Below are 16,782 nucleotides of genomic sequence, written 5' to 3'. Positions count from 1 at the left end.
TTTGCAAGACTTCACAATGTAACGGGTGAAACCTGCTACAGTACGGTAGCTTATATGACATTTGCAATGATGATGTGCCAGTAAACTTTTTACTGAACAAACGTGTGTGCGTGTTCTTCATGCATTTTGCACCGTACACATTTTAGTTTTTACATTTAGAACACTCATCATATTCCCTAGCATCTACAATATGGGAGAATACATTTTCTTGCAAGGAAAAAAAAGACAGGTTGTCTTATATTCTGGGGTCCGTAGATTTATACACACACGCCAATAGGTGGTGCCAAAAAATGTGCTAATTTTAAGATAATGTTCATCCAAAAAAGAAAAGCAGTTAAAAATGTTTTTTTAATTGTAATCTTTGTATTTCATTGATATAGAATTTAACTAATACATTGAATAGGATGAGGGGCTGTCTTATAAGAGTATATACAGTATAAAGCAGATTATTTTAATGTTAGTTTTTTTTCAGTAGTACAAACAAAATATGTTTTGCCAGCATCCTTTAGTATGTAAACACTACAGCTTGAAAGTATGCTAAATTGAAGGGGTTCATTTATATATATATATATATATATATATTATTTAAGTAAAACATTTTTAAATTGTAAAGTGGGGAGACGTGAAATTATAATATTTATAATAATTACCTACCAAAGTCAGCTTGTTTAGCTAGGACTGAAAGTGGTCACCTGACTTGGCCTGATTGTGTGTGACGTCATCGCCCCAATCATCTTCCTGGCGGGCCCACCTGGCCAGTCTTCCTTATAATTGGCAGCAGTGGCAGGCTAAAATGGCGCTTCTCTCGATTCCAGACCTCCGCCGACTCCCGTGCTTAAGTAGCTGCAGCGGCCCAGCAGGAAGCTCTGTCTCCGGCTGTTACCCATGGCCAGGTTCTGCGACTCCATGCCTCTGCTGGACTTACACAAGGTCAGCGTCGTGGTGGAGGGGGAGAAAACATGGCTGACTACCGTCGCTGAGTCATGACACTTGCTTGCACGCTTTTCCCCCAAATTGTACGCGTTTAGTTCAGCCAAAAATGTGTTGCGAGGACTAAATCTGGTACGGTTTCGTTTTGTCCTTTGAAAAGTCGGTGCCTACTTAAAGTTATGCTAGCTGCTGTTTGTAAATGGTGGTAAATGGTTCATTTTAAGCGAGTCACTCAAAGGATCCGGTTCGCTTGAGTCGGTGTTACATACCATCTCAGACACCACGCATTGTTCGTATATTTTCCAATTCCACACAAATGACGCCAGGGGAACAAACATGCTAAATTATGTTTACTGCCAAATAGAATGCAATAAATCACTGTGGTATTTATTTTGAATAGTAGATTCACTGATTCGCTGACTTCCTTAATTGAGATCACTAGCTCTTCATTCTTGATGCAGTACAATGAATCAGATCAGTAATTCAGAAACCTATTATCTCTAACAAAATCCACATTACTAACTTACTACTTTTTGAACCGTACACCATAACTTTTAAAATTTTCATAGATACCAACGACGCTGTCCAGTCTTAAAGTAACAATGAACCGTTGTCTTGTTGATCCTGCAGGCGGATGAGAGGCGAGCCCCTTTAAGAACTTGGGCCACTGCTTGTGGGTCCACAGACTGCTCCCAGCCTATGGAAGTGTCAGAGTCCAGGGTGGTCTGTGTGAAAAGGAATCCAGAACATGAATGGGTACACATGCTTGACCTTTTGATCATAATTATAGTTGTTAGACTCGAATGTTAGCAGCTACCTTTTAAGCTATCATCTATTTGCAGGACCGGATGCTATCAGGCCAAATGAGCAATGGCGTCTTTCAAGCTTGTGCATGCTCGACTGGTAGAATCGTCCCTGCCAAAGGTGCTAAAAAGTAAATCAGGCCAGTGTACATTTATTTTTTTGTATCCTCCTTTTGGTTCATGACGAGCAGATGGATGTCTGGAGGAGCCCTCCTTTTACCCTCGCAGCCTGCAGGGTCTACACAGCCTGCGGGTCCTCATGCCCAGTCTGTTGCGCCATGAAGTGGAGATGGCCCTTGAGAAGCTGGACCTCATACTGGACCGGACATATGCCTGGGAAATGTTCTCGGACATGATGGTGAGGCTGAGCTTCAAAGCTATACAAAGTGCAGAGACTGACACACTTCCTTGCCTTTGTTGCCAAATTGCTTCTTTTGAAGGTTTTTTTTTCATGTATAAAGATCATGGTTCTTGTAAAGTACCCTGAAAATTACTTTTTGTGCCTTCAGAGAAGTCAAACATGGAACTCTTTGCCCAACTATGAGCTGCTGCGACACTTCACTGACGCCACGCGTGCTGTCCTGATAGACTGGCTTATTCAAATCCATGTAAGTGGTAAATATACATGCAGTGGAACCTCGGTTTTGCTGAAACATGAAAACCGACCTGTTTTTTTCCCCATAGGGAAGACACTAAAATGTAATACATTTTTAAATAGTTTTTACATGTACACTACCGCTCAGAGGTTCAGGATCACTTGCAAATTTCTTTGTTTTCCAAGGGGAAAAACAAATTTTCATTTTTTTTCCCATTTCACATACTCAATTCAATTGCTTCTTCAAGATATGGTATTTTTCTATGTGATGCTGTCAACTGTACAACCTGCTATTTACTGCAGCGTTGGGCAAATATTTTGACTTGTGGGCTGCATTGAGTTAACAAAATTATCCGTGGGGGGGGGGGCAGAACCTATATTTAATGCTTATATTTTCCTTGAATTATTTGTCAAATTGTATCTGTTGTATACTATCAGCTGTATGTTCTCATGTCAAACCACATCAAGCTACACTACCGCTCAAAAATTTGGGATCACTTGCAAAAAAAATAATTTTTCATGCATTTCAAACATTTGTATCCATTTCACAAACGATTAAAATTAATTTTCAAAGAAGGCTGTACATTTTTGCATAGAGGCCTACTATCAACAACTGTCAGTCCTCTCCATCAATCTCCTGGTATGGCTGCTAATCCAAGTTCATTTTATAAGGCTAATAGATGATTAGAAAAGCCATCTAAAAATCTAAACTAAAACTAAAATCTCTTACCATGCTGTTAACTACTCCCTTCAAAGAGCAGCACAAACTGGGTCTAACAAGGACAGAAAAACTCTGCACAACTGTGCAAGAGAGTGTGTAGTTTAAGACAAAGATGCCTCACAGCTGCACTAAATGGTAGCCATCAAACACCAGTGTCAGTATCAACAGTGAAGCGGCGACTTCAGGATGCTGGACTTCATAGTAGGACTGCCAAGAAAAAGCCATATCTCAGACTGGACAAAAACATTTCCAAGTCATCCCAAACTTTGGAGCGGCAGTGTATGCAGAGTCGGCAACGCATGGCTGCTTTGTTTGGGGTTTCAGCTTCACATAATGATATAGTACAGGGCAAACGTTAGTAGTTTAAAGTGCAACCAAAACAAACTGGTGTACGAAAACGGAGGTTTGACTCTCAAAAGTCAGTACACAACTTGTATTTTTGTAACTGTTTATCTGAAGGAACGATCTCTAGAGTAGTTGGTGTATAGCAACATGGATTTACTACTGAATTACTCTGAAAGTAAGTCAGAACGACTGCAACACCAGCGATTAGCAAGGTAGTCTTGCTTCAGTAGGGTCTGGGGCTCCATGATTGCTGCTTGCACTAGGGAGTTGTGGTGTGGAGCATTTCAATATGTACTGATCTACACTGAGCGGTACATAATGTGTCCTGATACTTGGTAATGTCAACCATGTGTGTTTTCCCATCAGGAACTCATGCATTTCCAGGAGGAGACTCTCTATCTAGCCATCCACCTCCTCAATCGATCCCTGTCTCTGTTCAAGGTGACCACAGCCAACCTGCAGCTCCTGGGCATGGTCTGCCTCTTTCTGGCTGCAAAAAAAGAAGAGTCTCTCCTCCCTGAGGTATGGCAATTCAGGCCTCCTCACCCCATGAAGCTTCTTGGACCCCGACCTGGCAATGTCTCGTTACAGGTGTCTGGACTCTGCTCACTGATGGACCACGCCTACACCAAGCATCAGCTGCTGCGCATGGAGCGAAAAGTCTTCAACGGGCTTAAATTTAACTTGTCGTACTGTCAGCCTCTGCATTTCCTCCACCTGCTGGCCTCCATCGCACACTGCAGCGCTCAGGTGACTGCACTGACGGTTTACATCCCTTTACAACTTCAGGACCTGGATTTTGTCCACTTGCATTGGGGCCAAGTCGTGCAAAGAACTACTAAAAAAGCAGATGGGGCTGTTGGGAAAGCTAGCAGATTTGACAAATGCGTTTACATTAGACACCCACTGCACAGGAGCTGTATTCTTCCACATGGTCCATGAAAATGTTGTTTTGGGTAGAGTAGAGCCTGCATGGGGGCTGCACAGTCAGATCTGGGTTCGAATAGCTGTTGGACAACTCTGGAGTTTGCATGTTCACCTCATGCATGTGCGTTGGTTCTGAGTACCATTTCCTCCTACATGTCAATAAGTATGAATGATTGACTGGCGACTAGGGTGTACCCCGCCTCACACCCGCAGTCAGCTGGGATAGGCTCCAGCGTACCCCACGATCCAAGTGAAGAATAAGCAGCATGGAAAATTAAAAACAGTAGTAATTATGTTTATTTCATGTGTCATCCATGCCACCAGGTGATTTGGATGGCTCGCTATCTGCTGGAGCTGTCGCTTTTCGAGGGCCGGTGTGTGGCGTTTCTGCCGGTGCAGCTGGCAGGAGCGGCCCTCTGCTTGGCCCGCCAAGTCCTGCAGGAACCCCGTACAACCGAAGGCGAGGCCGCCTGGTGTCTGGCTTCCAGTATCTATGTCGGCAGGTGTGTCATTTCGGAAATACCATTGGCAATTTCTCACAAGCTTCACCTTTTTTTTGTTTTGTTTTTTTTTTTTTTGTTAGTGAGGCTGTTCTGCAGCGGATCATGCAGATCCTCGCCGGCGCTGCAGCCAGAGCACACACCCGAGAGACCTGCGCTACTTTTATTAAATTCTCCTCCCCGGAAACCATGCACATCAGCAGCCACCCTGGTCTCAAACATGCATCCGCTGTGCTGGGTGTGTGCACTTAATTTGTGTCCTAACCTACACAATGATGACGCTCGTGCCTGTGGGAGTTTGTTTTTGACAGGGTATACCAAGGGGAGGAAGAAGTGTGAATATGTGAAGGGAAACATTAACAGGATGTTTTACGGTCTTATCTTGCAGCTGATTTAGGAAGTGTTTTGAATTGGTGTCGTGTAGAGAGAATGTGGACTGTCAAATTGTATTGTTCTAAGTTTTAATGTTAAAATAAAGTGTCTGCTGCAATGTATGATTTGAATTACTGAAAGTCTTCATGGGTGCTTCTTACTGCAAGCTGTGGTGTGGAACAGCTGCCGAGACTTGCCGCACACTTCCAAAAATGACCTCAGCCACGTACAGTTTGAGCCTCCTGTAGTTTTCACTGCGGGGGTGTCATTTAGAACAATCTACTGCATCACACAGCAACTCTTTCGACGTTATTTGGATTTTCTTCACAAACAAAGCTGACTCGGAGTGGAAGTTAACTGTACACAACGATGTATCCATTGGGAGCATCTTTACTTCCGTCTCGCTGACGTACACACGATTTGATTGGATGCTGCAGGTGCCCCCACCGACCAATGAGAGCAAATCTTCACGGTCTGGTGGAGGTGTTTGTTCATGAGCGGGTGGGTTCAGTCAAGGTTACGTATAAATTCGTTAATTACGAGGACGTGTAGTAAACAAGATGTGTTGTGTTGTATGGTGCACTTTTCTTAAGTCGGTGGTCTCGTGAAGCTGTTTGGTGTCAAGCAGGCTCTTGTCAGTCACTGGGATTTCAAAACAAGAGCATGACAGGTGTCGTTGCCGGCTGAACGTCGATGTAAGTGCCATTCAAAAAGTACACTATCGATTATTAACCTGGTATTAAATACACTTAGTTACGTATTGTTTTAGTAAAGATGGAAATCTTCAGTAGTTGGTAGATTTATTTTGAAATTTGGTGCGTCGCTCCTGCTGCTGCGTTCAGGCTATTGTGGCAGTCAGACAAATCGCAACCCGTTTCACTCGTCCGCTTTCAGACTGCATATAAAACAAACAATGACGGGTGTCTTCCTTTCTTTAAAACTCTGACAGGTAATTGCAGACATGGCTCCGCAAGACCAAGGCAGCATCACTCGGAGTCTTGGACCCAAGGCGAAGGAGCGAAACGGCTATTACTTCTGGGAATAACTGTTTTCCACCGGTAGGTAAGTTATGTACAGTAAACGCACCACAGTATATACTGTATGGGACATTCACGTTACATCACGTTATCACATCTCGTAACTTTACCGTATCAACGTGACATTTTAAGTTCGTGTCGACATCACAGTTGGTCTTGTCGTTAATTACAGCCGTGGTGTTTTCTTTGCAGTTGTTTGTGAGCAGTACGGTAGAAAGTATTGTGTAAAAGCCAGACGGCAGTGAAGTTGTCAGTTACATAATTGGAGGGGGAAGGGGGGCTGTACACAGCGCTTCCCGTCGTTTCGAAACACGGCAGTGCCAAATTACCTCGGTCATCGTCGGAACGAATATAGTTTACATTTGACTAATAATAGTAATTAGGCTTCCTTGCAATCATGTTTTATGACACAGCTGCTTATTATTCACACTACATAATTACATAATCACATCAATCGATTATCAAATGTGTGATCCATACAATAACATCAGTGATCGTGTCGTTTAAAAAAAAAGACTATTTCCCAACCCTTATTTGCAGAAATACTTCAACCTGAAATGCACCATGTGACCTTATCCTGTAAGGTTGATGTTATCCTAGCGACTATCCGTGTCCTCAGACACACTCCCATACAGATTAACAGCCCGTCAGAGTCCCTATTGAGGTGGAAGATATGGCGATAACATTAGCATGTGCGGCCATGATGTACATAGTCCTCATATTTACAAATACTTGGATCCAAAAATCTTTTTCCTTCTATTTGTACATATTCTAACACAAACATATGATGGGTGCATACAGTGCATCCGGAAAGTATTCACAGCGCTTCACTTTTTCATGTTACAGCCTCATTCCAAACTGAATTAAATTAATCTCTTACCTCAAAATTCTATACAAAATACTCCATTATGACAATGTGAAAAAAAGTTTTTTTTTGACATGTTTTGAATTTATTAAAAATAGGAAACAAAAAAATCACATTTACATAAGTATTCACAGCCTTTGTCATGAAGCTCAAAATTGAGCTCAGGTGCATCTTTTTTCCACTGATCATCCTTGAGATCTTTCTACAGCTTAATTGGAGTCCACCTGCAGTAAATTCAGTTGATTGGACATGATTTGGAAATATAATAACTGTCTATATAAGGTCCCACAGTTGACTGTGCATGTCAGAGCACAAACACCAAGCATGAAGTCAAAAGAACTGTCTGTAGACCTGCGAGACAGGATTGTCTTGAGGCACAAATCTGGGGAAGGATACAGAAACATTTCTGCTGCTTTGAAGGTCCCAATGAGCACAGTGGCCTCCATTATTCGTAAATGGAAGACGTTTGGAACCACCAGGACTCTTCCTAGAGCTGGCCGGCCTTCTATACTGAGCGATCGGGGAAGAAGGGCCTTAGTCAGGGAGGTGACCAAGGCCCCGATGGTCACTCTGTCAGAGCTCCAGTGTTCCTCTGTGGAGAGAGGAGAGCCTTCCAGAAGGACAACCATCTCTGCAGCAATCCACCAATCAGGCCTGTATGGTAGAGTGGCCAGACAAAAGCCATCAGACCAGAGAATTTTGTTTCTCATGGTCTGAGAGTCATTCAGGTGCTTTTTGGCAAATTCCAGACGGGCTGCCATGTTCCTTTTACTAAGGAGTGGCTTTCGTCTGGCCACTCTACCATACAGGCCTGATTGGTGGATTGCTGCAGAGATGGTTGTCCTTCTGGAAGGCTCTCCTCTCTCCACAGAGGAACGCTAGAGCTCTGACAGAGTGACCATCGGGGCCTTGGTCACCTCCCTGACTAAGGCCCTTCTTCCCCGATCGCTCAGTTTAGAAGGCCGGCCAGCTCTAGGAAGAGTCCTGGTGGTTCCAAACGTCTTCCATTTACGAATAATGGAGGCCACTGTGCTCATTGGGACCTTCAAAGCAGCAGAAATTTTTCTGTATCCTTCCCCAGATTTGTGCCTCAAGACAATCCTGTCTCGCAGGTCTACAGACAGTTCTTTTGACTTCATGCTTGGTGTTTGTGCTCTGACATGCACAGTCAACTGTGGGACCTTATATAGACAGTTATTATATTTCCAAATCATGTCCAATCAACTGAATTTACTGCAGGTGGACTCCAATTGAGCTGTAGAAAGATCTCAAGGATGATCAGTGGAAAAAAGATGCACCTGAGCTCAATTTTGAGCTTCATGGCAAAGGCTGTGAATACTTATGTATGTAAATGTGATTTTTTTGTTTTCTATTTTTAATAAATTCAAAACATGTCAAAAAAAACTTTTTTCACATTGTCATAATGGAGTATTTTGTGTAGAATTTTGAGGTAAGAGATTAATTTAATTCAGTTTGGAATGAGGCTGTAACATGACAAAATGTAGAAAAAGTGAAGCGCTGTGAATACTTTCCGGATGCACTGTAAGTTAAATATCTGGTTCTATGGTTTTCGTCACATTTTTACCTTTCCTTCCGTTGTGGCATCACCAAAATAAAAAGCCAAACTTGAGTTGCTCGGTCATTTTTGTTACCACCTTTACGGCATTAAAAAAAGTTTTTTTAAAAGCACTTTAGAGCGACTTTGTATAAACGTGTGAAAATTCTCACACTTATGAGGAATGTTCCGAACTGAACCACTGGGCTTTTGACACATGGCTAAATGGTGGAATAAATAGTGGCTATTTGTCCTACAAAAAAACTTCACTTAAACTATAATCAAAAGGCCACTGATGAGCACTGCCTACATAAATAGATTTCAGCTGCCCATGGTGTTACCCAATGAATTAAACTACTAATTAACCCCAACAAAATATGATGAATAAACAAATAAATTAATAACTAATAAGCTTTGCTTCTTCCTACTCCTTTTGGACATGTGGAACTGTGAACTGATTATGTGATGCACTCAATTGTAATCTGATGCATGTTCAAATGAAATGAAACCATTACCATTACCATATTAGAAACCTAGGAAGACACTACTAAATAGCTCCTACAATAGGTATATCCTTGCACACCAAAAAGATCCTCAAGCTGTGGCGACGCTGACTGTGAAGACTGTGACTGGTCGGCTTGTCACGGCTTGACAACTCCTTGTTGACAACTCCGAGTGGTTAGCGCAGCTAGGAGACCCCGGTTCGATGTGGAGTTTGCATGCGTGGGTTTTCTCCGGGTACTCCGGTTTCCTCCCACATTCCAAAAACATGCTAGGTTAATTGGCAACTCCAAATTGTCCATAGGTATGAATGTGAGTGTGAATGGTTGTTTGTCTATATGTGCCCTGTGATTGGCTGGCCAGCAGTCCAGGGTGTACCCCGCCTCTCGACCGAAGACAGCTGGGATAGGCTCCAGCACCCCCGCGACCCTCGTGAGGATAAGCGGTAGAAAATGAATGAATGAAGTTTAAAAAAACTTAAATTATATTAGGAAAGCAGGAAGTGAACAAATGTAACAGTTACTGATTGTAAAAGTATATGAGCTAACATGAAAAGTCTTGAATGGGGTTGTCAAGTCGAGTCCAAAGTCTTGGAAATAAAACCGATAAGTTGCGTGACTCCCGTCTTTTGAAAATGTGAACAAAAATGACATTTTGTCATCAGGAGTCAGTATGGTGAAAGAGGAGCTGAGGCTGAGCGAGCGTGGTTCTCGTCCTCCGAGCAGCAAGAACGCCAAAGATAAGAGCAACAGTTCGACTCTGAGAGCGATGCGCCAGACCAAGGACTTGGATGACTGCAGCGAACGCAGCTCCCCCCGCTGGAGCTCGGAAAAAGACTCTGGCTACTCTGGTGAGTTCAAGTAAACACGGCTGTGAACACCAGTTCAGCGGGTTTTATTGTCCCCTAAGGCTATTTAGTACACATGTCACCCTGTCCGTTCAAGAGCTGTAAATCGTGGAACAAATAGGTCAAATGTCTTTCAATGCAATGGCGCCACAAAGTGCGGTTCTGCTCATCTCTTTGCTCCGACGTTGTCACTGTAGACAATGGCTCAGACTGGCAGCAGACCAAAGCGGAGGATCAGCAGAGACATAAAATTCAGCCCAGAAGGGGAGTAGAGGTGCCGTCGTCCTGTCAGAACCAGAATGACGGGCATGGAAAAGCTGGGAACGCCAAACGGATACTAAGAGGGCACCCAAACCAGCCTATCTACATCATTAACAACATGGTATTTAAGCAGGTAAACATTGACTTCTTTATACGCATGGAGGGCGGTCGAGTGGTTAGCACGCAGACCAGGGTTCAACTCCACCCTCAGCCATCTCTGTGTGGAGTTTGCATGTTCTCCCTGTGCATGCGTGGGTTTTCTCCGGGTACTCCGGTTTCCTCCCACATTCCAAAAACATGCTAGGTTAATTAGCGACTCCAAATTGCTGGAGCCTATCCCAGCTGTCTTCCGGCGAGAGGCAGGGTACACCCTGGACTGGTCGCCAGCCAATCACAGGGCACATGTAGACAAACAACCATTCACACTCACATTCATACCTATGGACAATTTGGAGTCGCCAATTAACCTAGCATGTTTTTGGAATGTGGGAGAAAACCGGAGTACCCGGAGAAAACCCACGCATGCACGGGGAGAACATGCAAACTCCACACAGAGATGGCCGAGGGTGGAGTCGAACACTGGTCTCCTCGCTGTGAGGTCTGCGTGCAGAACAGCAATAGCATCCTTTTCAATATGTCAAAGGTTTTGGAGACACTTTCTGATGATATTTGATGACAAAGTGTCTCCAAACATTTGGGTTCAAGTGTCCTACTCTTTCTTGATGCTTTTCTGTTGATAATAAACATTAACTCTTACCCCGTTCTTGTTTTCCAGCCAGAAACCATCCAGACAAACGGCCAGCCGCTCTGGAGAAATGTTCCCAGTGAGGCAGCACGCCCAGGGAGCCCCCATATGATGCTTTTCCAGCAGCCCGGCCTGATGCCCACCGCCTTCCAGCTCCTCAGGCCCTTGTCTCGGAAGAGCAACCACCCGACGGGGAAGAAAGTCCCCGACAGCCAATTGCCCGTTCTCAACTCCTACACCCGCATTGCACCTCACCCGAGCAAGAAGCCACCAGAAAAGCCAGACGAGGCGCATCATTTGAGCAAGAGGGTACGCACAGAACGCAAGGGACATCTGAAACCTGCAGGAAGCAGTCAGGAACCAGCCACCTCGGAGCAGCCATGTTCATCTCCATCCTCCTCCTCGTGCGGGACGCCTCCTTCTTCTGTATCCTCTAAATCCTCCACCCTCACCAGCAGGGGGTCTCAGAGAAGCGGAGCTGGCAGTACTCGCCACCGCCGCTTCCTCAACACCGTGGAGGCCCTGCATCAGTCGGGCTTGCTGGACATCACGCTACGCACCAAAGAGCTGCTGCGTCAGAGCAACACTACCGAGCAGGAAATCGCCCACCTGCGGCGGCACACCGAGCTTTTCTGCCAGGCCGCCGGTCGCAGCCTCACCGGCGCCACCTCCGCCGCCTGGCAGAGCGTGCACAGGATCATGACCGAGTCCAAATATTACCCGGGCCTGAAAAAGCTGCAACATTTGCAATCGCTGTCTAATCCGAGTTCAGAAGATGGTGTGGATGCGGAGACGACACCCAGACAGAACTGTGACGCCACCCGATCGTCTCACACAGAAGAGATTGTTGCCTTTATACCTCCAGATAGTTCTACTGGTGAAGTGTGAGTTGCTGTGCCTTACAAGGAAGAGAGGCACTCGCTTCCATCCGGGCGTTTTTTTGTGGATCATGTGTGATGTTTATCGACGGATAGCAAAGAATGACTACAGATTATGACGAAGAACTTCACTATCAAACCTGTGAATTCCTTGAAGGTTACGACCATGGTTCACCATCACGGTCGTTCGGCGCATGAGTTGCCTCTGACGTTGCTTTAAAATACAACCACGCCAAAAGAGTATCAGCAAACTTGTGTGTGCGTGTTTGCCCACAACTGTAAAGGACTAAAGCGCCATGCTCTAAACAAAACAACACGGCTCAACACTGCTCACCTGCATGTACGTGGCGCTTTGGACCCTGAGTGGTTTTCAAAGTCTGAGAACATAATACAGCAGGGGGCTCCCTGAAAACCGATTTTATGTTGTTGTGTTTTCTGCTTTCATCGTAGGAACTAATTCAGTTTGCTTTTAAACTGAAAAGAAGTTAGCTTAGCAGGTTTGAAATATGTTTTTTTTTGTTTTTTCTTGAGCTGCTTTGCCTCACCCTTTAAAAACCGTATTGGGCATTTTTTCGGGAACATAATGTACATTCGACGTGTACATTTTTACCTTTCACTTCAAAGAGGTTAAAGTGGTGTCTGTACTTCGGCAAATGTTGTGTTCTCACTCCATGTGCTCTGAACACCCGCCCACCCACGTTCTCCGATTGGCTGAAGACCCAATCTTAGGCAATCCTCATCGCTTATGTGCTCTAAACACCCGCCCACCCAAGTTTTCTGATTGGGTGAAGACACAATCTTACTAAACCTTAGCCAATCCTCATTGGTTATGTGGTTATCGCACCCCTCCCTTGTCACTCTGCAACACTCTCACCGCGCTACAGATTAGTTATGAAGTCGATGTTATATTTTTAGGCGTAATTTGTGTCGAAAATAGTAACGGCGTTATGCTGACAGTAAGAGTAATTAGTTAGATTACCCGTTACTGAAAAAAGTAACGGCGTTATTTCCGTCACTGATAATAACACATAAGTACAACACTCCTGTAAGATAACATTACAGTTTCTTTCTAAAGTAGAGATGTAGACTGTTTTTTTTCGTTACATGTATAATTGATTACTAGGAAATTTCCTGAGGTTTGGACACCCCTGCTTTAGGGGTCCAAATGTAATGTAAATCGAGCATATGGCATTTAAAGCCAAACGCTTCTAATAAGCAAGTTGTGTTCAACCTAGAGCGTCGTGTCATAGAAAGGATCTCTTATCAGCCTATCATGCCTTTTAGACCTTTCAACAATGCCTTAAAAACTTAAAAACTACAATGCGCTAATCAAGCACAGAGTCCCCAACATTTGCGTCTGTCTCCGTGTAGACGCTCTTAATATTGGTTCAGCAGTTTGATGCCATGTGCTGTATTGGAGTTCAGTTACTTGTGCATTGCAACATTGTTGTTTATACACCTTATATTTGAATAAAGGTAAAGCACACACTGTCAGAGTATGGTGTCTAAAATTGCGTAGGCCGCTGCTTTATTTCACATTTGGGCAAAATATCAAGTTGATTCATGGAGAATATGATTTTCACTGATTAAAAGTGCACCACAATGTATGCTTTCTGTCCTTGCACGTGCATTAAATTAATGGCATACATAGATAATATAAACAATAGTAGGATGTCCAGTGGGATACATTGTTCTTGTCTTCCTGTGACTCATTCCAGATACTCATCAGTGATGGGTTGCAGTACCGTCTCATTTTTTCGGGTCACCGGGTGGTCAGGCTGCTCGGGCCGGCACAGACGATGGAAACGCTAACAAGGTAATATAAACCAAAGTAAGCAACCTCAAATGAAGCATGAACCATCTTTCATCCAAGTCTTTGACAATGTCAGCAGCAGACCCGCCCCACCTGATAGAAGGTTCCACTGCTGGTGCTCAGCTTGTACAACGCACAGCCCGGAAACAGCAGGATAGAAGAAAGGGCCAGCACCCAGCCCACCACGTAGGCCCATGTTGGGTACACGTACCAGCGATTGAAGGTCAGAGGCTGGTATTTGACTAGTGAACATATAAAAGTCCCCTGGGGAAATAGAAAGGGATTGTTTATCCTGTTTAGTATGGTTAACTGGCTCAATGTAACATTACTGACACCTAGTGACCGGTGTAGATTACTACATATCAAAACATGTCATTTATTTTCTGAATGCCTTGCATTTGTAATTCAATTTATTTAGCCATTTTTATTAGGGGTGCTCCGATCAATCAACACCGATCAGGATCGGCCGATATCGGTGAAAAAGCACACTTGCAAAATGCTTCATTTAGGCCAAGAATTATGTAAAATTTGCTTCAATATGCATTTTTTCCATAATATAGGTTGTATTCAACCATGAAACAGAAGAGGAGGTTTATGGATGTAGTGAAGGAGGACATGAGGGTAGTTTTTGTGAGAGAGAGACAGATACAGAAGACAGGGTTGGATGGAGGCGATTGGTTTGCTGTGGTGACTCCTGAAGGGAAAAGCCCAAAGAGAATGAATACTTTTGAGGAAGAGTCGGTCAAAAATAAACATTATTATGTTTGTAAAGGCAGATTTTGTTTTGGTAGAACTCATGTACTCACTCTCATTAGACTGTTGTTGTCGTGTTGTTCAATACACTCACCAGCGAAATGATGGGGGTGATGTAGCACCAGCAGATTTTGAAGAAAGGGTTGGCTCGCTCGCCCGTCATGTCCTCGATGATGTCGTACAGCCGCTCTGCTCCTAAACACAGAAGTCATTTTGCAGCCAAACATCTGTAATAATTTTGCCAATTAGACATAGAGTAAATAAACGCCCCATATTAAACTATCTTTCAACCATTTAAATGTGACAGATAGTTGGCATAGTTTGAGGTTTTATTTTAAGACATGTGGCGAAGCCTACCAAATATCCAGCCCACTGCCAAGCTTTCAAACACACACAGAAAGAGGATGCAGGCTCCATTGCAGGCGTAGTAGTCGAATACCTGGAAGAAATACATCCCTCCCTGAGGATGAGAGCGAGGAGAATTACTCGTTCATTATTTGTGCAGGTGTGCCTCAAAGCGTCCGAGGAGTACAGCGTATATCCCCTACATCTGTGATCATGATGAGCTGGGAGAAGAAACATATGAGGCAAAAGAGGAGGAGGAAACGTTCCCGCCTGCCTGCCCGGCGCATCACTGTGGGAAACATGTCCACGACGGACGTCATCACCACCTCCATTGCAACAAACTGTATATGCAGAAAGAAAAGAGCCATGAGGGGACCTTCCAAGGGTGAGTCGGCCCCGAATGCAAAGGAGTCTTTACTTGTGTGTCCAGGCCCAGGAGCAGGATCATGAAGAAGAAGCAGATGGACCACAGTTGAGGCAGCGGCATCATGGCCACCGCCTGAGGGTAAGCGATGAACGCCAAGCCTGGACCTGTAAACAACAGGGCCATGCACTTTATAACTATCAATAATCGGAAATGTACTCGATAGAAGCACTCAAATGGAACAAAAGCGCTAAAATCATCATCTTTAGGATTTAAAGCTACAGCAACTGCCATCTTGTCTCCTTGTCACGCAATGATGACATCACATGGTTAATGTGATCAGTTGGAGAGCTCTAATGGTCTTTATTATGTCCTGTGTGTGTATAAATAAACCGAAAGACAAAGAAATACATTAAGTGGATATCCTCATCACTCACTACTGTGTATATTTATATGTATATATAGTATATATGTGTACTGTACTGTCCTGTGTACTGCCATAAAATACAGGAAAAATTGGCATATTTCACACATAGTTGCTCAATGGTGATTAATTGTAATTAATCAATTTGAAAATGGTGGTAAATTGATAATTGTTTAAAAACATTTGACAGCCCTGGTGTTTTTAAATGATGTTACCGAACTAAAAAAACAAGTGTGCCAAGGAGACAAAATGGCTACCCCCACATTTCCCTACGTTTACGAACCAGCTGGTTCCACTAGCTGCCTGCATTGAACTAATTATTGTATTTGGTGAGCTTTTTCACATTATAACCTAAATATCCACTCCTTGTTCATACTTATGTGTCAAAATACACGTAATTGTTGCGGTGTTTGTATGCTAATAGTGATAGATTAGCAAAAAACCCCACAGTTGCTCAATTTTAAGCGGCCATTGAGTGTAGTATTTTATATGTAGTTTTGACATAATGAGTCAGTTAAATAAACGTTCATGTCGCACCTTAATTCAACACCTAGTGTGGAATTTTCAGTTATTTCGTGCGGAAGCTAATAGTACCGGTGCCATGAATGACACCTGTGCCTATTATGTGCGTGGATGTCCTCAAGATGGCAGCAGACACTTTTTAACTACTGCGTTTGAAACACTTTATCCCAAAGCATCAACTTTCTCCTCTTTTTTTCATCGCCAGATGCCATTTATGAGAGTTTAAAGTTTACCCGACTCGGCGACTTCTGCAATGGGAACTCCCTGCTCATGAGCCATGAACCCCAGCACAGAGAAGACGGCGAAGCCAGCCACCACACTGGTACCACTGTTGAGTAAACACAGCCACAAGGAGTCTCTGCAACACACAAAGACACTTTTAATGTATCACTTGTGTTTTACAACCGGGCTTATAACTCTTGCCAGGTTGTGCTTCCATACAGTTCTAATCAGTGATGCTCAAATGAATCCTAACGATAGGGGGGCGAATTGGTTAATGTCTGACCTATATACGCATCAAAATGTGATTTTGGTGTAACTTTCACCTAAACACAACGCCAAACATGATTGGTTTTACGTTTATATACGTTTCTATTCACTCGCGATGTTATTGTAAGGTAAACCGAAGGAACAAGTGTTAATTTGAACTGTACTTTTGTGCATCGTCCTTAGGGGGCGC

General features: G+C 43.7%; 3 protein-coding genes across 5 annotated transcripts in view; 2 read left to right on the top strand and 1 right to left on the bottom strand.

Annotated features, from left to right (window-relative positions):
* The first annotated feature begins 761 nt into the window (after window positions 1-761).
* Window positions 762-5,324, top strand: ccnp (cyclin P). Of its 3 annotated transcripts, none has more exons than XM_058081014.2 (9): window positions 762-930; window positions 1,561-1,686; window positions 1,773-1,854; window positions 1,925-2,091; window positions 2,243-2,341; window positions 3,836-3,916; window positions 3,986-4,144; window positions 4,646-4,824; window positions 4,905-5,324. In XM_058081014.2, the coding sequence occupies exons 1-9, from the start codon at window positions 886-888 to the stop codon at window positions 5,071-5,073; spliced, it is 1,107 nt and encodes a 368-aa protein (XP_057936997.2). In that variant the 5' UTR covers window positions 762-885; the 3' UTR covers window positions 5,074-5,324. The 3 variants fall into 3 exon arrangements, with proteins under 3 accessions (XP_057936997.2, XP_057936996.2, XP_057936995.2); XM_058081013.2 differs by having other exon boundaries at window positions 766-930; window positions 1,773-1,833; window positions 3,761-3,916; XM_058081012.2 differs by having other exon boundaries at window positions 766-930; window positions 3,761-3,916.
* A 360-nt stretch (window positions 5,325-5,684) lies between these two features.
* Window positions 5,685-13,443, top strand: LOC131135110 (CLOCK-interacting pacemaker). Its single transcript, XM_058081010.2, has 5 exons — window positions 5,685-5,888; window positions 6,143-6,255; window positions 9,816-10,001; window positions 10,196-10,392; window positions 11,035-13,443. Exons 3-5 carry the CDS (start codon window positions 9,824-9,826, stop codon window positions 11,890-11,892), a joined length of 1,233 nt encoding a protein of 410 aa, XP_057936993.2. The 5' UTR covers window positions 5,685-5,888; window positions 6,143-6,255; window positions 9,816-9,823; the 3' UTR covers window positions 11,893-13,443.
* LOC131135109 (sodium- and chloride-dependent GABA transporter 2-like) overlaps window positions 13,389-16,782 on the bottom strand; it is a 7,450-nt gene continuing 4,056 nt past the window's right edge. Inside the window, exons 8-14 of the mRNA XM_058081009.2 lie at window positions 16,337-16,461; window positions 15,212-15,324; window positions 14,997-15,134; window positions 14,806-14,908; window positions 14,543-14,643; window positions 13,789-13,959; window positions 13,389-13,690 (exon numbers count right to left, since the gene is read on the bottom strand). Of these exons, the coding sequence (XP_057936992.2) occupies window positions 13,592-13,690; window positions 13,789-13,959; window positions 14,543-14,643; window positions 14,806-14,908; window positions 14,997-15,134; window positions 15,212-15,324; window positions 16,337-16,461 (850 nt within the window). The 3' untranslated portion in view covers window positions 13,389-13,591. The remainder of the gene's footprint in view (window positions 13,691-13,788; window positions 13,960-14,542; window positions 14,644-14,805; window positions 14,909-14,996; window positions 15,135-15,211; window positions 15,325-16,336; window positions 16,462-16,782) is intronic.

Source organism: Doryrhamphus excisus, linkage group LG8 (assembly GCF_037039965.1).
Source record: "Doryrhamphus excisus strain RoL-2023G ecotype Guam linkage group LG8, RoL_Dexc_Guam_v1.1, whole genome shotgun sequence".
NCBI classification, from domain to species: domain Eukaryota; kingdom Metazoa; phylum Chordata; class Actinopteri; order Syngnathiformes; family Syngnathidae; genus Doryrhamphus; species Doryrhamphus excisus.
The sequence above is the reverse complement of the archived record's forward strand: the minus strand, read 5'-3'. Positions and strand labels throughout refer to the sequence as shown.